Below are 18,968 nucleotides of genomic sequence, written 5' to 3' on the forward strand. Positions count from 1 at the left end.
ATTTGGTGAGTGAAAATGTAGATGGCATTCTCAGTAGAGCTATTCTTCTGAAGTCAAAACTGATTGGCTGAGGACATCATTGTTATTCAGTTGAGATACTATTCTAGAATACATTTCACCTTCTCAAAAATTTTGGAAAATGTCAGCAGTGGAATGGGTCGGTAGTTTTTAACATCTCTCAATCCCCTTTCTTAAATGGTGGTTGAGAATGTCATACTTCAGTCTCTCTGGAAAAACTTTAATCTGGGATGTATCACATATTTCAGATAAGTATGGGCTTATTACATGGGAACAAATCATTAATATTTTGTTAGAAACACTATCAAAGCCTGATGCGCTTCTATCTTTCGAAGAGAACATATAATTTTCATAATTTCAGATAAGGATGGTGATACATTCGTATGACTGAATTTTATGAAAATTGTTTTCTCAACATACTGCTCCGGTTTCTCTCCTGAACTGGTTGTCCCTATACTTTCTACTATATTTAAGAAATGTCCTTAAAATGTTTTATACCTGTGACTCATCATACATAACTTAATTCAATACAATAGTGACATTATCCTGTTCTGTGGCTGGTTTTATTACTTACATGTAGCCTCAAATCTGTTGTCACAATTATTGATTTCTGTCAAAATTTGCAAGTTCCTTGATGTTTTAATAATTTTGCATTGTAATTTTGAGTTTCTGTCGTGCAGAACAGCTGCAAGATTCCTCTTTGTTCTTACCAACATATGCATTTCCCCCTTCCTTTGACAAGATACTGAAATCCCTCTGGCAATCAATGTTGTTGTTTTTTTATATGACCTTTGTGATAATAACCACTATCCGATTACTGCATAGGTCCCAAATCTGCAACACGTTGATCACTGCAAAGAGCTAGTTTGGGAGCTTAAACTGCTAATGTGTGGACCATACATGCAGAGAGAGAATCAACAAAGTTGTTCAAGAAACAACAGAAACAGTAATTCATGCTGAAGACATTACAATACCCATCTCTTCAGTTGCTCCTAACACAAGACTGTTCCGTGGTGGTCCGAATACATAGCAGAGGCTATCACAGAAGACAAAGAGCACTATAGTGACATAGGTTCCGTCTGTCTACTTAACACTAATTCCATCAATATTGCTGAACTTCTAGCAGTATAGTACACAGAAATATCTGCATCCCATAAATATCACCCTAAATTCATACAGTGTCACCTATTGACAAATTGTAATGACCTATCTTTTAACTTATAATAATTTGAAACATACAACATCCCTTTGTCAGATTAGGGATTAACCCTTTTGCTGTGCACATCCTCCTACACTGTTCCCCAGGTCCTGTGGATGTGTATAAGCATGGTGCTTTGGTTTTTGTACAATACTTTGTATGTCTGTAAGCTTCCTGAGCTACAGATTTCTCACTACTGTGAACAAGTTATGTCCATATCCTGATGAATACAAATGTTTCAAATATTCCTCATTCACCATATGTGCCTCATTGCATGCTATCATTTGCAGAAAGGCTCATTGCATGATACCATTTGCAGAAAGCCTCATTTCAATGTCTTCAGTAATTCGAGATATGATGGTTGTTATGACCACGATTCGCGATGCACAAGGACATGAATGGGCGCATCACGCACTGCAGTCCTTTTGATATAAAACCCAGTAACTCCAGAATGAAATGAGATATCTTCTTACTGAGAGTTTGAAATAAATTTCGATATCTGATCTGCATTTCATTCTCTGCAATGTATGAGCTAAAATCAATTGTACACACAGTTTATGCAGTGTTTTTACCTCTCGAACTCTTAAAAATTTTGTGCAAAATTACTTAATTTGATGCAGTGCAGTAAGTGTGACAGATAATAAAAAGAAATTCAGCAAATCAAGATATCAGGCTGTAAGATTTGCAAAAATCAAATTTATTTTTTTTATTTTTATTTTTTTTTTTTTTACAGAATAGTTTTTGAAAAATCAGATAAGTACTTCATATTGGCTGGAACACTGTCTGTTGGCATTTGGTGAGTGATACAGCCTTAACAAAAGACTCAGCAATGCAGAATGTAGGAAGCTTGTCTGTAGCAGTGAAATGGTTAAATAGTCCTTTATATCAGTCTAGATACATGTCCCCACAACCAGCAAGACATATGCTGATGCAACATCTTGGTAAAAATGATAAAAATGCTGTCTTTAAGAATGTTAACAGAGTATAACAAGATTGTGAATTTTTGGATGTGAAGTCTTTTCATCATTCTAAGTTACGAGCTAGTGGACCAACTATACAAAGAAATATTACTTTTATAAACAGTAGAACTGAACATTCCAAGTGCTGATATAAGAACATACACAATATGCTGCATCCTGATGAAATGGGGAGTGGAATGGCAAAACACTACACATCGCAGTCAACCCTGAAAAAACAAAAGTACCTCTAAGGTCTGAGAGACATTGCTACGGAGTGCAAGAAGACAAGCTGTTATCTTATGCTGTCTCTGAAATTTATGTACTCGTGAACTTATGCAAGAAGAACCCCTGCAGCACATCTGTAAAGCAGTCCTAATGGTTTGCCACATTTCACAAACTGCAGTTACCCAAGACATGCAATGTTGCTAGAAACTAGGGAAACCACCTACCATATATTACAGTAGATGATGTAACAACCATAAGTTGTATGCTAAGCTTCCTATGAAACAGTGGATATTCTGGCAAAATCTGGAGTCAGGTCTGTTACATGTCGGCTTAGGGAGTGAGTACAGAAGGGGAACACTCATGTTGCTGGTATCTCCCTTGATTACCATTCAGTCTGCACTCTGCACCTGAACCCAACATGAATGATGAAATATCTTTCTATTTCTGTTTCTAGAAAGAAGGTGCTCTGCAAAGCGGCTGTAATGCTTTATAATACACTCGAAGATAGTGCAGCTACTAGAGACATGCAACATCAATTGCAAGTAGGAAACTGCTTACTGGAGTTTCTATTGGATGACATGACAGGCTTAAGTTATATAAGCTCGTCATTATTTTTAAACATGATAGATATAAACTAGATTGTCATTAACTTTGTTTTATCTCTGTGACAGCTTAATTTCATAAGTTTGGCTAATGGTTTATGGTAGTATTCTCACTACTGAGGAAAAAAAGGGCCTTGAATCCAACTGTATATCTTCAAGTGCAGTATGAGGATTAGGGTACTAATAACCAAGTTGTTAAGTACATAAAAAATCATGCTTTTTAATAATCATGATCATGTGCATCATAATCTATAATGTAGTCGCCAAAATACATTTGTTAAGTCACATTTTGTTGCTATTAAGTCTTCTGTTATGAAATTTAGGATGCTAAATATTACAGTGCCATTATACAGTATGGAATAGTGATTCTTATATTTGATGTGGAAAGTCTGTGTGATGGCAACTGTTTGGCTTTGTCTGTCAATGTGTAGGAGTTTCTGCACTTGACAGTGTCAGCATCAACAAGTATTATGGGGTTGCAGATCATCAAGGTTTTGTCTACATGTGCTAATGACTAGTAAGGTCTTAAAGCAGAAGTGCAAATGCAGTTACAAAAAGATAAGAAAATTCTTATTTCGCGTACCTACCATTTAATGATGGTGTTACTGTTGTGCATGGTTAGACCTAGTTGACAAGAGGTTTGAAGCAGCTCTTTAAACAGCCATATTGTATTTAACAACTTACTGTCCACATGTGTGTTCGATTTTTCCCTTCACTGTAGTTTGTTGGTGTCAGAGGCTGAGTGAACATGATGACACAGAAAGCTGCTCAGTGATTGCTGCAGAGTTGATAAATTACAGAGGTTTTTTCAAAAGTGACATTGCCTCTAATGGTATGACACATGCCAGTAAAAGAATTGGAGTAGTGGTAAGAGGAGATGTATAGGGCAAGCCATTCTTCTGTTACCCCTGTAACAAGGATGTGACCCCTAGGGTGATGGTTTGGCAACACGAATTGTGCAAGGGTGGATAAGAATAATACGTTGGTCGGATGGCAGAGGACGAATATTTCTCATTTTGGTATGTGACGTAACTTTGTATAGTCAAATCTCTGGTGAAGAATGTTATCGAGATATTGTAGTTTGTGGTAGTTGTGTTGTGAGAAGAAGACTGTGATGTGATTTGTGTGTGTGTGTGTGTGTGTGTGTGTGTGTGTGTGTGTGTGTGTGTCCTTTGGTCATTGAAATTTGACTTGGAATAAGTATATTAAAAGCCTGAACATATTAAAACAATGCTCTACTATTAGGATTGTTACTGTTTCCATTCGTATTTTGATTAGTGTTTCTACTGTACTTAGCATGTATATAGATGTAATTCTGTCACAATTGTGGTCACTTATTATACATTCTGTCTTTGTTTCAATTTCAGAGTTACTTGAATTTAATACTTATGAATCCCATATTAGCTTCATCTCTTCCTGTAAGAAAATTCCTAGACCCAGAGAATTACTCTACATCATTCCAAGGTATGGCATAATCCTAACTAATACTCAATACCTCATTTTATAGTAATCAAATGTTCATAGTTTTGTTTTCATTTCTAATGAAATCAAGAGGCCATTAGCTACTAAGCTGTTTTATTATACTGTTACATTGTAACCACAATCAATTCCAAATCTGAAAGCAGGGACCTCAGTGAACTACAGCATTTAGCAGTGAACACATGTTTATTACAGACACAAACATACTGATGAAACAGAACTGCCTCCTTGATGGGAAAAAGTCCTATTTATACAAACATCAAATATTACAGAATATACTAACATTACAAGCATAAGAAATTTCGTTAACATTACAGAAACGATAAATACTAAATAACAAATATTTGCTGGTAGTTGGATTTGAACTGGCAGCCAAAAGCACACCAGCCAGCGACACTAACCACTACTCCACACTGCATGCAACACAGGTCCCTCTCCTGGAGAAATATTGACTCATTGTTCTAGATGTTCTCATTGGAAATCCCTGCAACATTAGGATCTTGTCATTGTTTTGTTACATCCTCTTTGCTGTGATTAACATCGAAGGTAGCCTCTCGCATTGAAGCTTCAAGACCACAAAGCAGGACTTTAGTTCCATTGAGCAAGAAGCCCCTATCGTTGATCTGCATATCAGGACTGTAGTAGGGCTTCCTACAGAGAACATGGATGATGAAGGATCGTAATCCTTGACATTGTATGTGGTTTTTGACAAGTGTTGAAAGATTCAACATGGCCCAGAGTAACATTTTAGTAACCTTTTTGATAGTCTCACTTTCTGCACAGGTGTAAAAGTCCCTATCAAGTCTCCTGGGCTGTGTCTCACTGACCAGTGCTTAGCATTACAGTGCTCTCGATCCTTTTCCTGGGTGTCCAAGGACCATAGGTGAGCTAACTGTCTTGTTCCTTTGGTCCTGGTGGTGTGTTTCACATAATCATCCTGAGTATCGTATGGTTTATTGTTTCGACCTCGTGACCATTGAACAGAACAGTGTTATATTTTAATGTTCAGCATCAATGTACATGGAGAGCACATCTGCCAACATCCCATTAAAACATTCTTTGAGATCATTCATCTGTGGTTGGTAGGTAGTTATCATCCTGTGGATGATGTCACATTGTGGAATACCAGTTTCAATAGGAAAACATTTTCATGATTAAAGATCATCATGTGGTGTGTGCCACGCTTCAAGATGATGTCTTATGCTAAAAACCTTGCAATTCCTGGAGCGTTGGCAGTTGCCACAACTTTGGTGACAGTGTAGTTGGTGGGGTAGTCGGAGCAATTCCCATTCATCTACTTTGACAACCTCCCAAAGAATTTGATTCCAATACAGTGGAATATCACAGCTGCTGGCAGAATTGGTATCTGGTGTTCTGGAGGTAATATGTAGCACATGCTTCCATTGCTGGCATCCCTTACAGTGGTTCACATAGTGTGTAATGGATTGGCAGAGACCTGGTCAGTGATACCTCCTTCTGATTCTGTCCAGAGTCTTCACGAATTCCAGGTATCCAGGTGTTCAAGCATCATGGAAATGCTTCAGGGTTGCTGGTCTTGGATAAGGTGGGACGACAAGCAACTATTTGCACCATAGTGGAACATAGTTCCTACTATATAGTTTTCTGCTTACGACTGGAATTCCCCTTTGGCTGGGTCTTCCTCCTTCAAGGGTTCTGTGTGGTTTTCAGCAGTGCTGACTCCTCCAAGCAACATCATTTGATGCACCAGTGATTGAGAATTCGTCTATGCAACCATTTTCTGCCAAAACATTCCTTGAAAGGCAATCAGCGTCCATAGGTTTGTGTCTGTGTTTGTATACCACTGTGACATCATATTCCTGAGTCCTCAGTGCCCATCTAGCAGTCAACTTGACGGATCAGTCAGCCAGTATTGTGTGTGGTGATCTGTCGTAACAGTGGATTGTTTGCTAAATAAATGCAACTGTACCTTACTGATTGCCCAAACAACTGCAAGGCGCTCATTCTTTCTTGTTGAGCAGTTCGTCTTGGATGTGGAGAGTATTCTGGAAGCATAAGACCTTTTCAGCATCTCCCAAATTTGCACTAGAACTGCAATTGTCCCATAACTGCTAGCTACAGTGTGAAGTTTAGCCTCTGTGTTCATGTTGTACGATGCTAGGACTGGAAAAGATTGTAGTCCTTCCTTAAGACCAAATAAAGATTTCTGTTGCATCTCATTCCAAGAAAAATTAGCATCTTCACGCATTAGTTCTTTTGAGGGACATGCCTTGCCACAGAAATTCTTTGAGTCGCTGGTAGTACGAGCACTTGCTGAGAAAACTTCTTACATCATGAATATGCCAAGGAGACAGAAAATCTGTGACTGCTCATATTTTCTCTTGAGTGGGACAGAATCCATTGTCATTAAACAGGTACTCCAAGATTTTTATTTCTTTGCCAGTGAAGAGGCTTTTTCCCAAATTGTGTGGAGACCTGCAGTAATAGCACACTTGATCACAGTCGTCAGATAGATGTGATGTGCTTCAAAAGTCTTCATAAAAACAGTGTCAAGCAGATAGCAAATATACAGTGTACATTTAAGTTGTTGAAGCAAGCTGTCCATCGTACACTCGAATGTCACTGGAGCATTACACAGTCCAAACGGCATAACTTTGGAATCGTAGAGACTGTCAGGTATTACGAAGGTAGTCCTTTCCTGGCCAGCTTTGTCAATCTAAATTTGCCAGTAGCCTGTCTGCTCGTTCGCAGTTGAGGCACACTTTGCTCCTTAAGCAGTCTAGGGTGTCGTCAACATGCTGCAGTGGGTAGAAATTTTTCTTCATGGTTTATGTCCCCACCCCCCACCCACTCACCCCTTCCCGGTTGTTGTTACTTGATGCAGAAATGCCATTCGTTATCCTACTCCTCAACAAAGGACACAGGAAAGGACCAAGGGCTCTGTGAAGGTTCGATGATTTCATCTTCCAACATCATCTCCACTTCCTCCCGGATTATCTGTCATTCATCCGGTGATACCCAATACAAGTGCAGCTAAAAATTGGTGGATTATCCCCAGTGCTGTTCTGGTGTCTTGCCTCCACTCCGGATTTGAAAGAATCTGAAAATTGGTGGAGAATGGCTAACATTCAACAACTTTGTTCCTTGGTCAAGCCCGATCCTCTCGAATGTTCCGACAGTAGCTTGCTCCACTACACTGTGGATTTGTAGTGGAGGATGATGATTCATTGATTGCACTGAGCTGCCTATCCTGGACTGGTTTGGTTGTTCCTAGGCAAATACCTTTAAGGAAGAGTTGTGGCTACTCGTGGCAGTTAGTGATCCAGAGTTCTTCTTGACCACCTGCAATGTTTGTGATTGTTACTGGGGTGCAGCTTTCTTTTGTGAGGCTGAATAACTTTTCATAATCAATGAAAGCTTCTCATTTTAACTGAGCCTCTAGATTGATGACTGGAACTTCTCTTATTGAGGTCTGTGGGATAACAGCAGTTTCAGCAGCAAACAACTGTCCATAACAGTCTTTGTTGTATGTGATTGTTGGAATAGCTCCTCCAGTCTGGAGCTCTATATTCTACTGATGATGACTGCTTGTGATGCCCGTAAGAAGTTCTATCTGAGAATACCATTATAAATGCATTCTGCAATACATGTTCCTGTCAACTTGTATTTCCCATTTGTGACCACCAGCACAACTGGTTTTGTATCATATGGGACATAGTCTTCTATGGCTGTTGACAAGAGACACTTGACATCACAGAAAAAGAAATTATTGAATTGACTAGCACCTGCACAGGATGGCAATCAGTGATGATGTTGACTAAATTTCCAGACTTGTTAGCAACTGTTGTCCATCGAGGATTTGCACCTGTGGCATCCTCATCTCAGTAGATAGTTGCCTCACATAGTTTTTCTGAAGTGTACTAAGCGAGTGGCTGGTACCTCTTTATGGTGACTGGAAGTGGCTGTTGTTTGTAGGAGAGTAACCTCATCCAGGTTACGGTGATGGGCTTTGCCCCACATGTTGACTACAATCATATACAGTTCACTGGTGTGTATAGAACAATTATGGTGGTTAATGTCTGGTGTCATAGGAGTTGCCTTCAAATGTTCTTGTAAGCTGTCATCCCATAATTAATTACTACAGTAACAGCTGTTAACTTAATTTATTCCATGTCTAACAATGGAAAAAGTGCCTAACTACATCAGACTCACTACTATGATGATACTGACAAATTCTAAAAGTCGTTCACTCTAAAGAAGCCACAGACAAATTTGGCATTCCTATTCTGACAAAATAGCTCCCTCAGTGCACTATTAAACACTTTATTATTCAACTTCGCATGTTTATGACTCTGAATTCTTTCACAACATGTACATTTGGCCGAGTCTGCACCACTATTGCCTTGTGCGCTCGCTGGTAACTCAAACTGTTCAAATGACATGGAATGCTCTACCTGCCGGAAGAGGCAGGTGACCGCAGCAAGTTCTAGAAGCCAAGGATCACCAGCTAGTGCCTGCTGCTAGGTAGTTTGCTAGCAGGGATATCAGTCATGGTATTATTACATCCTCCAAAGCGCAAATTTTGTCAAAAATAATAGCTCAAAATCCCATAACGTATACAAATACCCCACCTAGATCAAAAGCCAAAACTAAACACTTACACTCGACCCATTGTCTGTGGCTTTGCCACATTTTTCAATAGAGCAGCATTCAACTCATTGGCACACTAAAAATATCACATCAGGTTACAAGTTTGACTTGACTCAAGTTACTGAAATCAAGCACTTATAGATATTAGTGTCAAAATGTTTCTCAATTATGAAACCCTAAATACGACAAAAACTGGATACATGACAAGGTTATAGAAAGTTATAATAATCTATAAGAAAAAAAGAAAACCTCAGTAATTATGTAGTATCAGATAATTAAAGGTGTGTCTTTGTGAAATTATGTTCCATGAGGTATGTTAGTGGTACAAATTACAAATGATACTGAGTATTTTCAGTATATGTAGTACATCAAATGTAGATAAACAAGTATTCAAAACCAGTTCAGCAAAATTTTAGAAAGATCAAGAGTATGAATAATCAGGATTAGCACATTGTACATGAATGAACATAATTATGTTCCAAGCATAAATATTGGTTTAAATCTACAGTTTATCAAGCAGTCAGTGCCCAGAAATCACCTGAATTGAAGACTAGTCACTTCTGTATTCTTTTCCTTTTAATAAATCTTATTAGAATGTTCCCAAACAAACTATTATAAGTAAACAAGATTATATAAACAATGATGAATTAGGCATGATGATCTAATTGTGTTTGCTGTAAGAGAAACAAAAGAAAAATCACTTATTAATGCTTTGCACTTTTGTAAACACTGCACTTTGCATACATTCACTTCACTCACTAACACTTGGAAGTTGTTGTACTGGGAGAAATGGTGTGTGAGTAGGTGCAGGTAGTACCCTGCCTTCACTGGACTCATGCCAATGTCAAACTTCCAACCCATCAGATGTGTGGTATCCAGTAGCAGTGCGGGCACAGTGCAGCAACTGTGTTGTACATTCAGTTGCTCAGTTAGTGGGCCGACTTTTGTGGCTTGTTGATATTTCTGTGTGTGAGCACCCCCCCCACCCCACCCCTCCCTCACCCGCCGCCACCCTCCTCCTCCACCCATTATAGATGGGGTCGCAGCTGATGCAGTCTTGCTCCTTCTTCTAGGCTTTGTGAAACCATTATGACACCAATTCCTGCCACATGACGCATCTCTGTCCACATTGCCAGAGCCCCAAACACTGCAGCTGCTCATATGCTGCAGACCCCCACCTCCACCAATCATATGACTGATGCATGGAATAGTCAAGAAAGAAATGTCAGATATTGCTTAACCTCGGGGCCTGTGCATGCAACTCTAAATTAGTCTACTTTCACTTGCTGTACTACCACAGTTTAACTAAAAGGATTGCTTCACCGACTTCTGCGCAGTCCACTCGCTATATGGTATGTTCCTAACTTAAACTGGCTTAATACAGCTCAGTCCAACACACTTTTTACCACCATTTCTGTCGCAAAAGCATAGTTATTTTAAAAGTGTCTTTGCCTGAGCCTTGTTGCTGCCGCTTGACGTGAAATTTAATATTTCACAGCTTGCACTTGCTGTCTCTTAGACATGGGAAACAACAGCAAAGTAGATCTGATCATGATGGTTTTTTTTTTGTTACACGGCCAATTGTGAAATGTTGTCTTTCTTTCTTTCTTTTTTTCCCGCTTGTTCGTTACCTCGCATATCTTTCCATAGTTTTCTCTTCACTTTCTTCCTCCTTGCGTGTATCACACGTACCCATACCACTCTTTTATGTATGCATTTCCATTTATATTGGTTCCTTTTTGTCATTGTGCTTTCCTTGTGGTGCCACTCAAAGCTTTGTTTGTGTCATTTTCCATATTTGTTCTGCTATATTTTTCTAAACCAAGTACACTCAGAACTGGTGGATTTTGCACCATAACCTTTATTCCTGTATCCTCACTATCTTCTGTCAATTTTCAGGATAGGCCCATTCCCCATCTAGCTCATTTATTCACCTCCTAGCAGTTTCCAAATCTCTCTCTCCCCCTCTCCCTCTCACCCCCTCTATCCCCCCCTCTCCCCCCTCTCCCCCCTCTCCCCCCTCTCCCCCCTCTCCCCCCTCTCCCCCCTCTCCCCCCTCTCCCCCCTCTCCCCCCTCTCCCCCCTCTCCCCCTCTCCCCCCTCTCCCCCCTCTCCCCCCTCTCCCCCCTCTCCCCCCTCACGCCCCCTCCCCCCCCTCCCCCCTCCCCCCTCCCCCCCTCTCCCCCTCCCCCTCTTCCCCTATCCCCCCTCTCCCCCCTATCCCCCCTATCCCCCCTCTCCCCCCTCTTGCCCACTCATCCCCCTGCTCTCCCCCCTCTCCTCCCTCTCTGCCCCTCTCCCCCTCTCAGGAAATACAGAGAATTATAAAAATATTGCCCAGAACTCCTGGTGAGGGGAGACTTAACCAATGGAATGAGAAGGAAATACTGATTCTTGGGAACTTCAGTGGATGAGATTTAAAAATGGGAGCTTAAAGTTAGAAAGTAGATGAATATGCAAGATAGAGGCTACTGACAAAACAGTGTGCATGAGTTATAAGAGTGGAAAGCTAAGTGCATTGTATGTGGTAGAGGTGAGGGGCAGGGAAAATAGACAGGTCACCAAAGAAAAGACAGAAAACTAAAAGGGAGTGAATAAAGGAATAATTCATAGGAAGAAAAGCTTAGACCAAAGAAATTAATGTAAATTACGGCCAGGTGCATGATGAGATCCAAGGACTGTTGTAATGCCAGTTACCATATGCGGAGTTCTGAGAAATTTGTGTCTGTATAAAGAATCCAGGGGGCACATGTAGAGCACACTTTGCAGCAAGATACTGTATATTGTCAGTATACACCCTCCACCTATGCCCATCTAACCGATAACTTTGTGGTAGTCATGCCATTGCAAGAGGGTGAACAGTGTTTACATAACAGCTGGTACATGATATGTCGTTTCTCAAGTGACTCTCCCATTGATAGTACGTCTTTTGCCATTTTGGGCTGGTACAGGTGGTATAGGGTGTATAGAGCAATTGTTGCAGCGGGAAAGGTCACAAGGGTAGGAGCCATAGGGTAGGGAAATGTGTGCAGTAGGAGGCTATTGTCTGACAAGGAAATTGTGGGGATCTATGGTTGGTGAAAGGCTATTCTAGGTGTGGTAGACAAAATATTGTAGAGAATGGACCTCATTTCAGGGCATGATTTTAGGAAGCCATAACCTTGTCAAAGTAGCTAATTAATACATTCAAGACCAGGTTAATGCTGAATGACAAGGGGTGTAGTCGTAAGTCATTTTTTGGAGGGGTCAGCACTACCAGAATTCAATGTGATGGCCCAGGAAATCTGCTTTTGAACTAGGCTGGTAGGGTAATTCTACCCACTGAAGGGTGGTATATTTCTGTTAAGAGCCTGCATCAGAACAGATATAATTGCCTTGCATGCCAAGGTTGTACAAGAGGGAATGTTTGACATGGAAAGGATCGTAACTGTCGAAATGTAAGTTATGTTGTTTGTTAGTAGGTTTAATGTGAACAGAAATGTGTAATTGACCTTCAGTGAGAATGACGTCAATATCAAGGAAAGTGACATGGGATTCAGAATAGGTCCAAGTGAAATATAATTGGGAGAATGTGTTTAGAGATTCCAAGAATTTTAACAGGTCAGTCTTACCATGAGTCTTTACAGCAAAGACGTCATCAGTGTGTCGAAACCAAATCAAGCGATGAAGGTTTGTGGATCACAGGAAAGTCCCCTCCAAGTGCCTTGTGCAAACGTTGACATAAGAAGGAGCAGTCCAGGTTTCCATACCTGACTCTGTGATCTGTTTGTATATCTCCCCCTCAAAGGTGAAATAGTTGTTTGATTAAGGTGAGCGGGAAGGACGTCATAGGTTGGGAACCAGGTGAGTGCCGATTGAGAAAACATTCTCCAATGACAGGCCATGTACATTTTGGCATTGGTTTAGATGAAGGTGGTATCGGTGGTGACAAGGAAGTTGTATGATGGGAGTGGGATGGACACAGATTTCAGGCAATCTAGGAAATGGTTGGTGTCTTTAATACAGAAGGGAAGTCTTCATATTATTGTACTGACAGTAGATCAATTTGTATCACTGGGGTGGGATCTTGAGTGCAGGTGCTGTGCATAGCAATGATAACTCATGATCACAAGAACCTGTTACAACAGCACAGTGTTCTCAACTTCTCGTCTAAGGTATCCTCCCCTCCTGAATTATCTGTGTTATCCATGTGTCTCACTTTCAGGACTAAACCAGCATGTAATAAGGCTGCTTTGGTGAAGGACCTGCTTCCCTTCTCATGTACTGTCAACTGGAAATATCAGTTTGCAACCTACTCCCAATTCATTTTGGACAGCAAACCCGACAGTGAACCCTGCTTTCAACAGTTCCAACCATGATCCCAATTTGATCCTTTGCCACTACCTCAAAACTTATCCCTTACAAGCTTTCCAAGAATTTCTGGCACAATGATTAGCATACTGAACTCGTATTCCATCCTGATTTATGTTTCCCTAATTCGTTTCAGGCAAATGCCGAGGTGGTTCCTTTGAAAGGTTACGGCTGACTTCCTTCCTGATCTTTCCTACTCTGATGGGACTTTTGACCTCACTGTTTGGTCCCCTCCCCCCAAATCAACCAACCAATCATGACGTCTTACCTTTCCTCTGAGGAACTCCAAGCTCTTCATTCCCTAAAAACTGATGACTCCATCGTTATCCTCCCAGTTGATTAGGGATCTACCACTGTGGCACTTGAGCAGTGGGAGTAAGTGAGAGTCTGTCCAGCTGTCTGACCACTCTATGTACTGAATCTGCCATCAAGATCCTATCCCTATGATACAAACTGACCTACAGTCACTCCTAAAACAACAGGCCTCTCGCAAGGACTAACATCTCAGTAGCACTTCTTACCCTACCCAAACCATTCACTCCCACCTCCCACTTTCTACCTTCTTCCTAAGATCCACAAACCCAGTCCCTCTGGCTGTCCCATAGTTTCTGGCTTCAGAGTATCAACTGAAAGTATATCTTCCTTAGTTGTTGATCAACACTGCAACCTATATACAGAGGTGTTATAGATGGCAACCATTTCCTAGATCTTCCTCAATCTGTGCCTGTCCTGCTCCCACACACATCTTGCCTGTCACCATTGATGACACCTCGCACTATACTAACATCCTCCATGTAAATGGTCTGTCTGCTGCTGAATACAACACCTTCCTGATTCCATCCTTCCTGTTCACTTTAATCAGCTTTATACTTACCAATAACTACTTTATCTTTGCGGAGCAGACATACAAACAGATCCAAATAAAAAGAAAGGATCAGTTAAAAACCAACCAAAGCTGAAGAGTATCGGATTAAAACCTTTGGATTGCTAATCACCGTCGTTTCCCTATGGCGAAAGCCATGTTGCAAGTGCTGATGTCCCCTTGGAGAAACCAAATAGCCCTGGACTGGTGTTAATTATTAACACTTGCCACACCACACCCATTCCAGTCTCCAGCAGCTCTCAGGGAGCAGCTGTTGTCCTCCATGTGCCAATGAAATTCGCCATATGCCCATTGTGTTTCCCTCTCATTATACACTTGATAAACAGGTTCTCTTAGGCTGCTTGAAGCAACACCTACACACATTGCTATTTAATGGAGAATTGCTTTGGGTTTCCATCAACACTTTCCACAGGGATTGAGTTCTCGGGAACTGCACTGTACCAAAGGACACCACAGTTGGAGGCTGTCAAAAAGGGTATGGAGCAGAACAAACTGGATGCTGTATAGCCAATTAACAAGATAATATACAGCATCCAGAACTGGATGGATCATGCTACAAATGTAATCTACCATGGGGCTGAGACAGTCATACCAAAGACCACGGAACATTCTAATAAGCAATCTGTCTCCTGCTGGAACAACGAATTCTGCACTGTGACCACAGATAGGTGAGCCACAGTGCCAAAGTTCAAGGCTAGATCATTAGAAGAGAACCTATTAGCCTTTCTGTTTGCAATGACAGAAGCACAGTGAACATTTAATTAGTCCTGAAAATGTCATGACAAGAGATCCTGAATTCCATTAGTCATTCCACAACAACCACAAGAATTTGGAGTCAATCAGGAGAGTCTCTGATAGAGGCAGACCATCATCTGCCTCTGCCATAATGAGTAATGAGATTATTTTATATAGTCCAGCTGACATAACACATGAAATGGCTAATTACCTCTTTAATGTAACATTTAATGCAACAGACTCCACACTCCAGGCTGCACTGAAGGAAGCTGCTAAGATGCCCCAGATGGAATTCAGTTCAGAAAAACAAGAAGAGTATGAAAGCCCCATCTATATGTGGTAATGGGAAAAAGTCATGTCTTCTGCTGAGGATGAAGTCCCAGTAAATAAACCCGTCATCTATCCGTCATCAGAGCATTTGTGGCATTGCATGTCATCGCACTTGCAGTTGTGACCACAATCTGTGCACTCTTAGTGATGTAAAGTTGATGAGACAAATTGCATGACATATAGCTCCATAGATTTTCTTGGAAACTTTTAGTGGTAGACCAAGTTTAATTTTCCATACTACCAACCTATTAAATTGGTCAGATAGTGGGCACCAGCCTCACTTTGACCTGCGAGACAGGGTTAATCTTTCTTCTAATCCAAAGTCACAATAAAATCCTTTGCTTTCATAAAGATTCTCTGATACAACCACTGGGCTGGAAAACGTACACCGCAAACAGTTGTACACCATCTCCTGTTGACTCCTAACTACTCCCTCCAATGGTCTCCACAAAGATAAAACTGGAATACAGTCAGTCAACAGATTGTCACACAAAACACCACTCTTTCCATGGAAACAAGTGTCATCTTTCGACCTCAGTTAAACCTGGTCAAGTCCTATTCATTTATTTAACACCACCGTGTAGGTACTTGGCTCCACAACCTAATTTGAGGCCTCTGGCTACGGAGCAAGTGAAACTAGGGAGTCCATTCTGCCCCACCTTGTAGGTAACTGTCTTCTTCACATGTAAATCTGTATGAAGCCACCCATCACAGGCACCATTGTAGCATAATTGCAAGGTAGGCAGTCTGTTGTAACATATTTTCAACACATCAAATACAGATACACATGAGGAGGACTAAAGCTAAAAGCAGAAAAACAAGACATGGTTTTCTTCTCCCTCCTGTTCATCATACCATATAAAACTACCTATAAATACAATCAGTGTGGTCTAAACCATTCAGAATCGAAAAACAGATAAAATTTACAAAAAATGACTGTATGACCTAAAGGCCTTGTGTCAAATAAAACAGTTTGATTAGCTATGTAAAGAACAGTAGGCCTTATCGAAGGACAGCCATGTAATTTAAGCACCGCTAACCACTGTAACACATGGTAAAAGACATGAAATGTTGTGCTATAGTCACTGTATGGAGCAACAGTGCAAAAACTATACTATATATATTCTTAGCAGGTCATACTGATACCTCAATATAACTAACACCAGTAATTCCAGTATAGTGGAAACGCAATGCACATGGAAAATTATTTCACTGTGTGATAGTGACAAACAACATGGGAATTATTTGACAAACAGTAATAGGAGCTAGTACAAAAGTCCCTCCTGTAGTTGTAACCATAGGTAACCAGAATTGGGAAACATTACATCAAATTAATGCCAATATTGTATGTCATTTAATACAAACTAAAAATTATAAGCAATGATCAAAAAGTTTCCATTTGAGGGCCTTGTTGCAGCATATATGCAATGTAGCATGACTCCGATGTGGGTATTTAAGTACCATCTGTCTCCCCCACCCCCACCCCCACCCCTCCTCTCTCTCTCTCTCTCTCTCTCTCTCTCTCTCTCTCTCTCTCTCTCTCTCTCTCTCTTCGATGTGCATGCTGTAAATGCAGAAATGTGAACTATGATGATATTGTTACCAAATGTGTCTGTGTGAGACCAATATGCTGTTATTCTTTTCTGGGCTGCTGGAGGACAAATGCCAGTTGACAACCATCGGAGAATTAAAAAATATGTGTGGAGCAGCATGTCTGTCAAAAGACAGCTGCGACATGTGCAGCTTCTGCTGCTTTGTAACAACACACGTCTCAATATGGCATCACTTGAGGGAGACACTGGAGCACCTTCTATATTGCCCCGATTTTTCCTCAGGTGATTGTCTCGCTTTTGGTCCCTTAAAAAAGGCCTTGAAGGTCAGTGATTCCTGTCAGTCAAGGATGTGCAGTAGGCAGTTAATAGACTGACAGGCTTCTTCACACAGCAGGACACAGTATTTTATCAAAGGGGTACCTTCAACCTGGTGCACCGGTGGGATGATTGCCTCAGTGCTCAAGGTGATTTTACCTAATTGTCGTACCGATTCTAAACTTCATGACCTTCAACGGAAACTTTTTGATCGCTATTTATAGTAACTTACACAGATAGAATAATTTCAAATATTGTAGTCTGTGAATGATATTAATGACATTGTACAAAAGTCAGTCATATGAAACATTTAAAAAGTATTTTATGTCATACCAAATGTTGCCTATCGTAAACATGGAATGTACGTGATGTAAAACCTAATGTAGGGAAGAACAATTGGCTCACGTGTGATAACCTCCATAACATAGAAAATAGAATGACATTCACAAGTAATAAATACGTCTCCCATCAGTTCCTCATAGGAGGTGGCTAACAGGAAACTGGCTGGTGATACCCAATGAAACAGTCAAATGCTGTTTGCACTAACATTAACAGAAAGACATTATTTGTCATATCATAAGATAAATCACAAAGTATATAAATGCAGTAAAATGGCATCAGAGGTGCCCTTAGAGTAACCTAATGGAAAAGAAATCCCCAAAATTACTGATGTGAAATGCATGAATAACAAAAAAATGCAACATTAAGAACACAAGCATCTTTAAGAAATGTTTACAAGACATTAAGATATCAATAATCAAATACTGAGTGTGTGAAAAAAAAAAAAATCTGTCTGTGTTGATTAAACCCATATAGTGTGATAAAGTTTTATACAGTTTAGGACTACAGCCTTGCATGTTGACAAGCATTATGACAGCATTTATCTTACAAAACCAAACCTTTCTACATATATTGAAAAATTGGATAAAATTTAAGAAATAACACAAAGGCCATGGTAAATAACTAGTAAGGGTCATCTGTCATTTAGAAAGGATAATATCATAACCTACATAAATATAAATACAAAGCTGCTTCAGTCATAGTAAGGTAAAAGTGGGAGTAAGGCCAAAGGAACAATAATTGTATTAAATCTAACTGAAGAGTCGGACTGATGACCTTAGCAGTATGGTCCCTTTAATCCCACAAACCAACCAAACTAACTGAAGCGTTACGTCAAAGAACTAATTTTGTGAAAAATTTTTGTGAAATTGGCAAACCTTTGAAACACTTGAAAATTGGTATGACAAAATCTTCTGCGCCATTTTTCAAGTACTATTGGTATTAATTCGCTTTAATGTCCCCTAATTTTGTTCCCTTATGGTTACGACGAAAGATGATAATCATACTAGCTCTTATTACTGTTTGGCAAATAATGTTCCTGTTGTTTGGCAATTTCACTACTGCTGCTGTTGTTGTTGTTGTTGTTGTTGTTGTTGTTGCTGCTATGGTCTTCAGTCCTGAGACTGGTTTGACGCAGCTCTCCATGCTGCTCTATCCTGTGCAAGCTTCTTCATCTCCCAGTACTTACTGCAACCTACATCCTTCTGAATCTGCTTAGTGTATTCATCTCTTGGTCTCCCTCTACGATTTTTACCCTCCACGCTGCCCTCCAATACTAAATTGGTGATCCCTTGATACCTCAGAATATGCACTACCAACCGGTCCCTTCTTCTTGTCAAGTTGTGCCACAAA

General features: G+C 40.3%; 1 protein-coding gene across 2 annotated transcripts in view; it reads left to right on the forward strand.

The window, feature by feature from the left end:
• LOC126484070 (PX domain-containing protein kinase-like protein) overlaps positions 1-18,968 on the forward strand; it is a 132,905-nt gene that overhangs the window by 21,889 nt on the left and 92,048 nt on the right. For both annotated transcript variants that reach the window (XM_050107438.1, XM_050107440.1), the window contains exon 3: positions 4,370-4,466. In XM_050107438.1, the coding sequence (XP_049963395.1) occupies positions 4,370-4,466 (97 nt within the window). The remainder of the gene's footprint in view (positions 1-4,369; positions 4,467-18,968) is intronic.

This window comes from Schistocerca serialis, chromosome 6, assembly GCF_023864345.2.
Source record: "Schistocerca serialis cubense isolate TAMUIC-IGC-003099 chromosome 6, iqSchSeri2.2, whole genome shotgun sequence".
Taxonomy (NCBI): Eukaryota; Metazoa; Arthropoda; class Insecta; order Orthoptera; family Acrididae; genus Schistocerca; species Schistocerca serialis.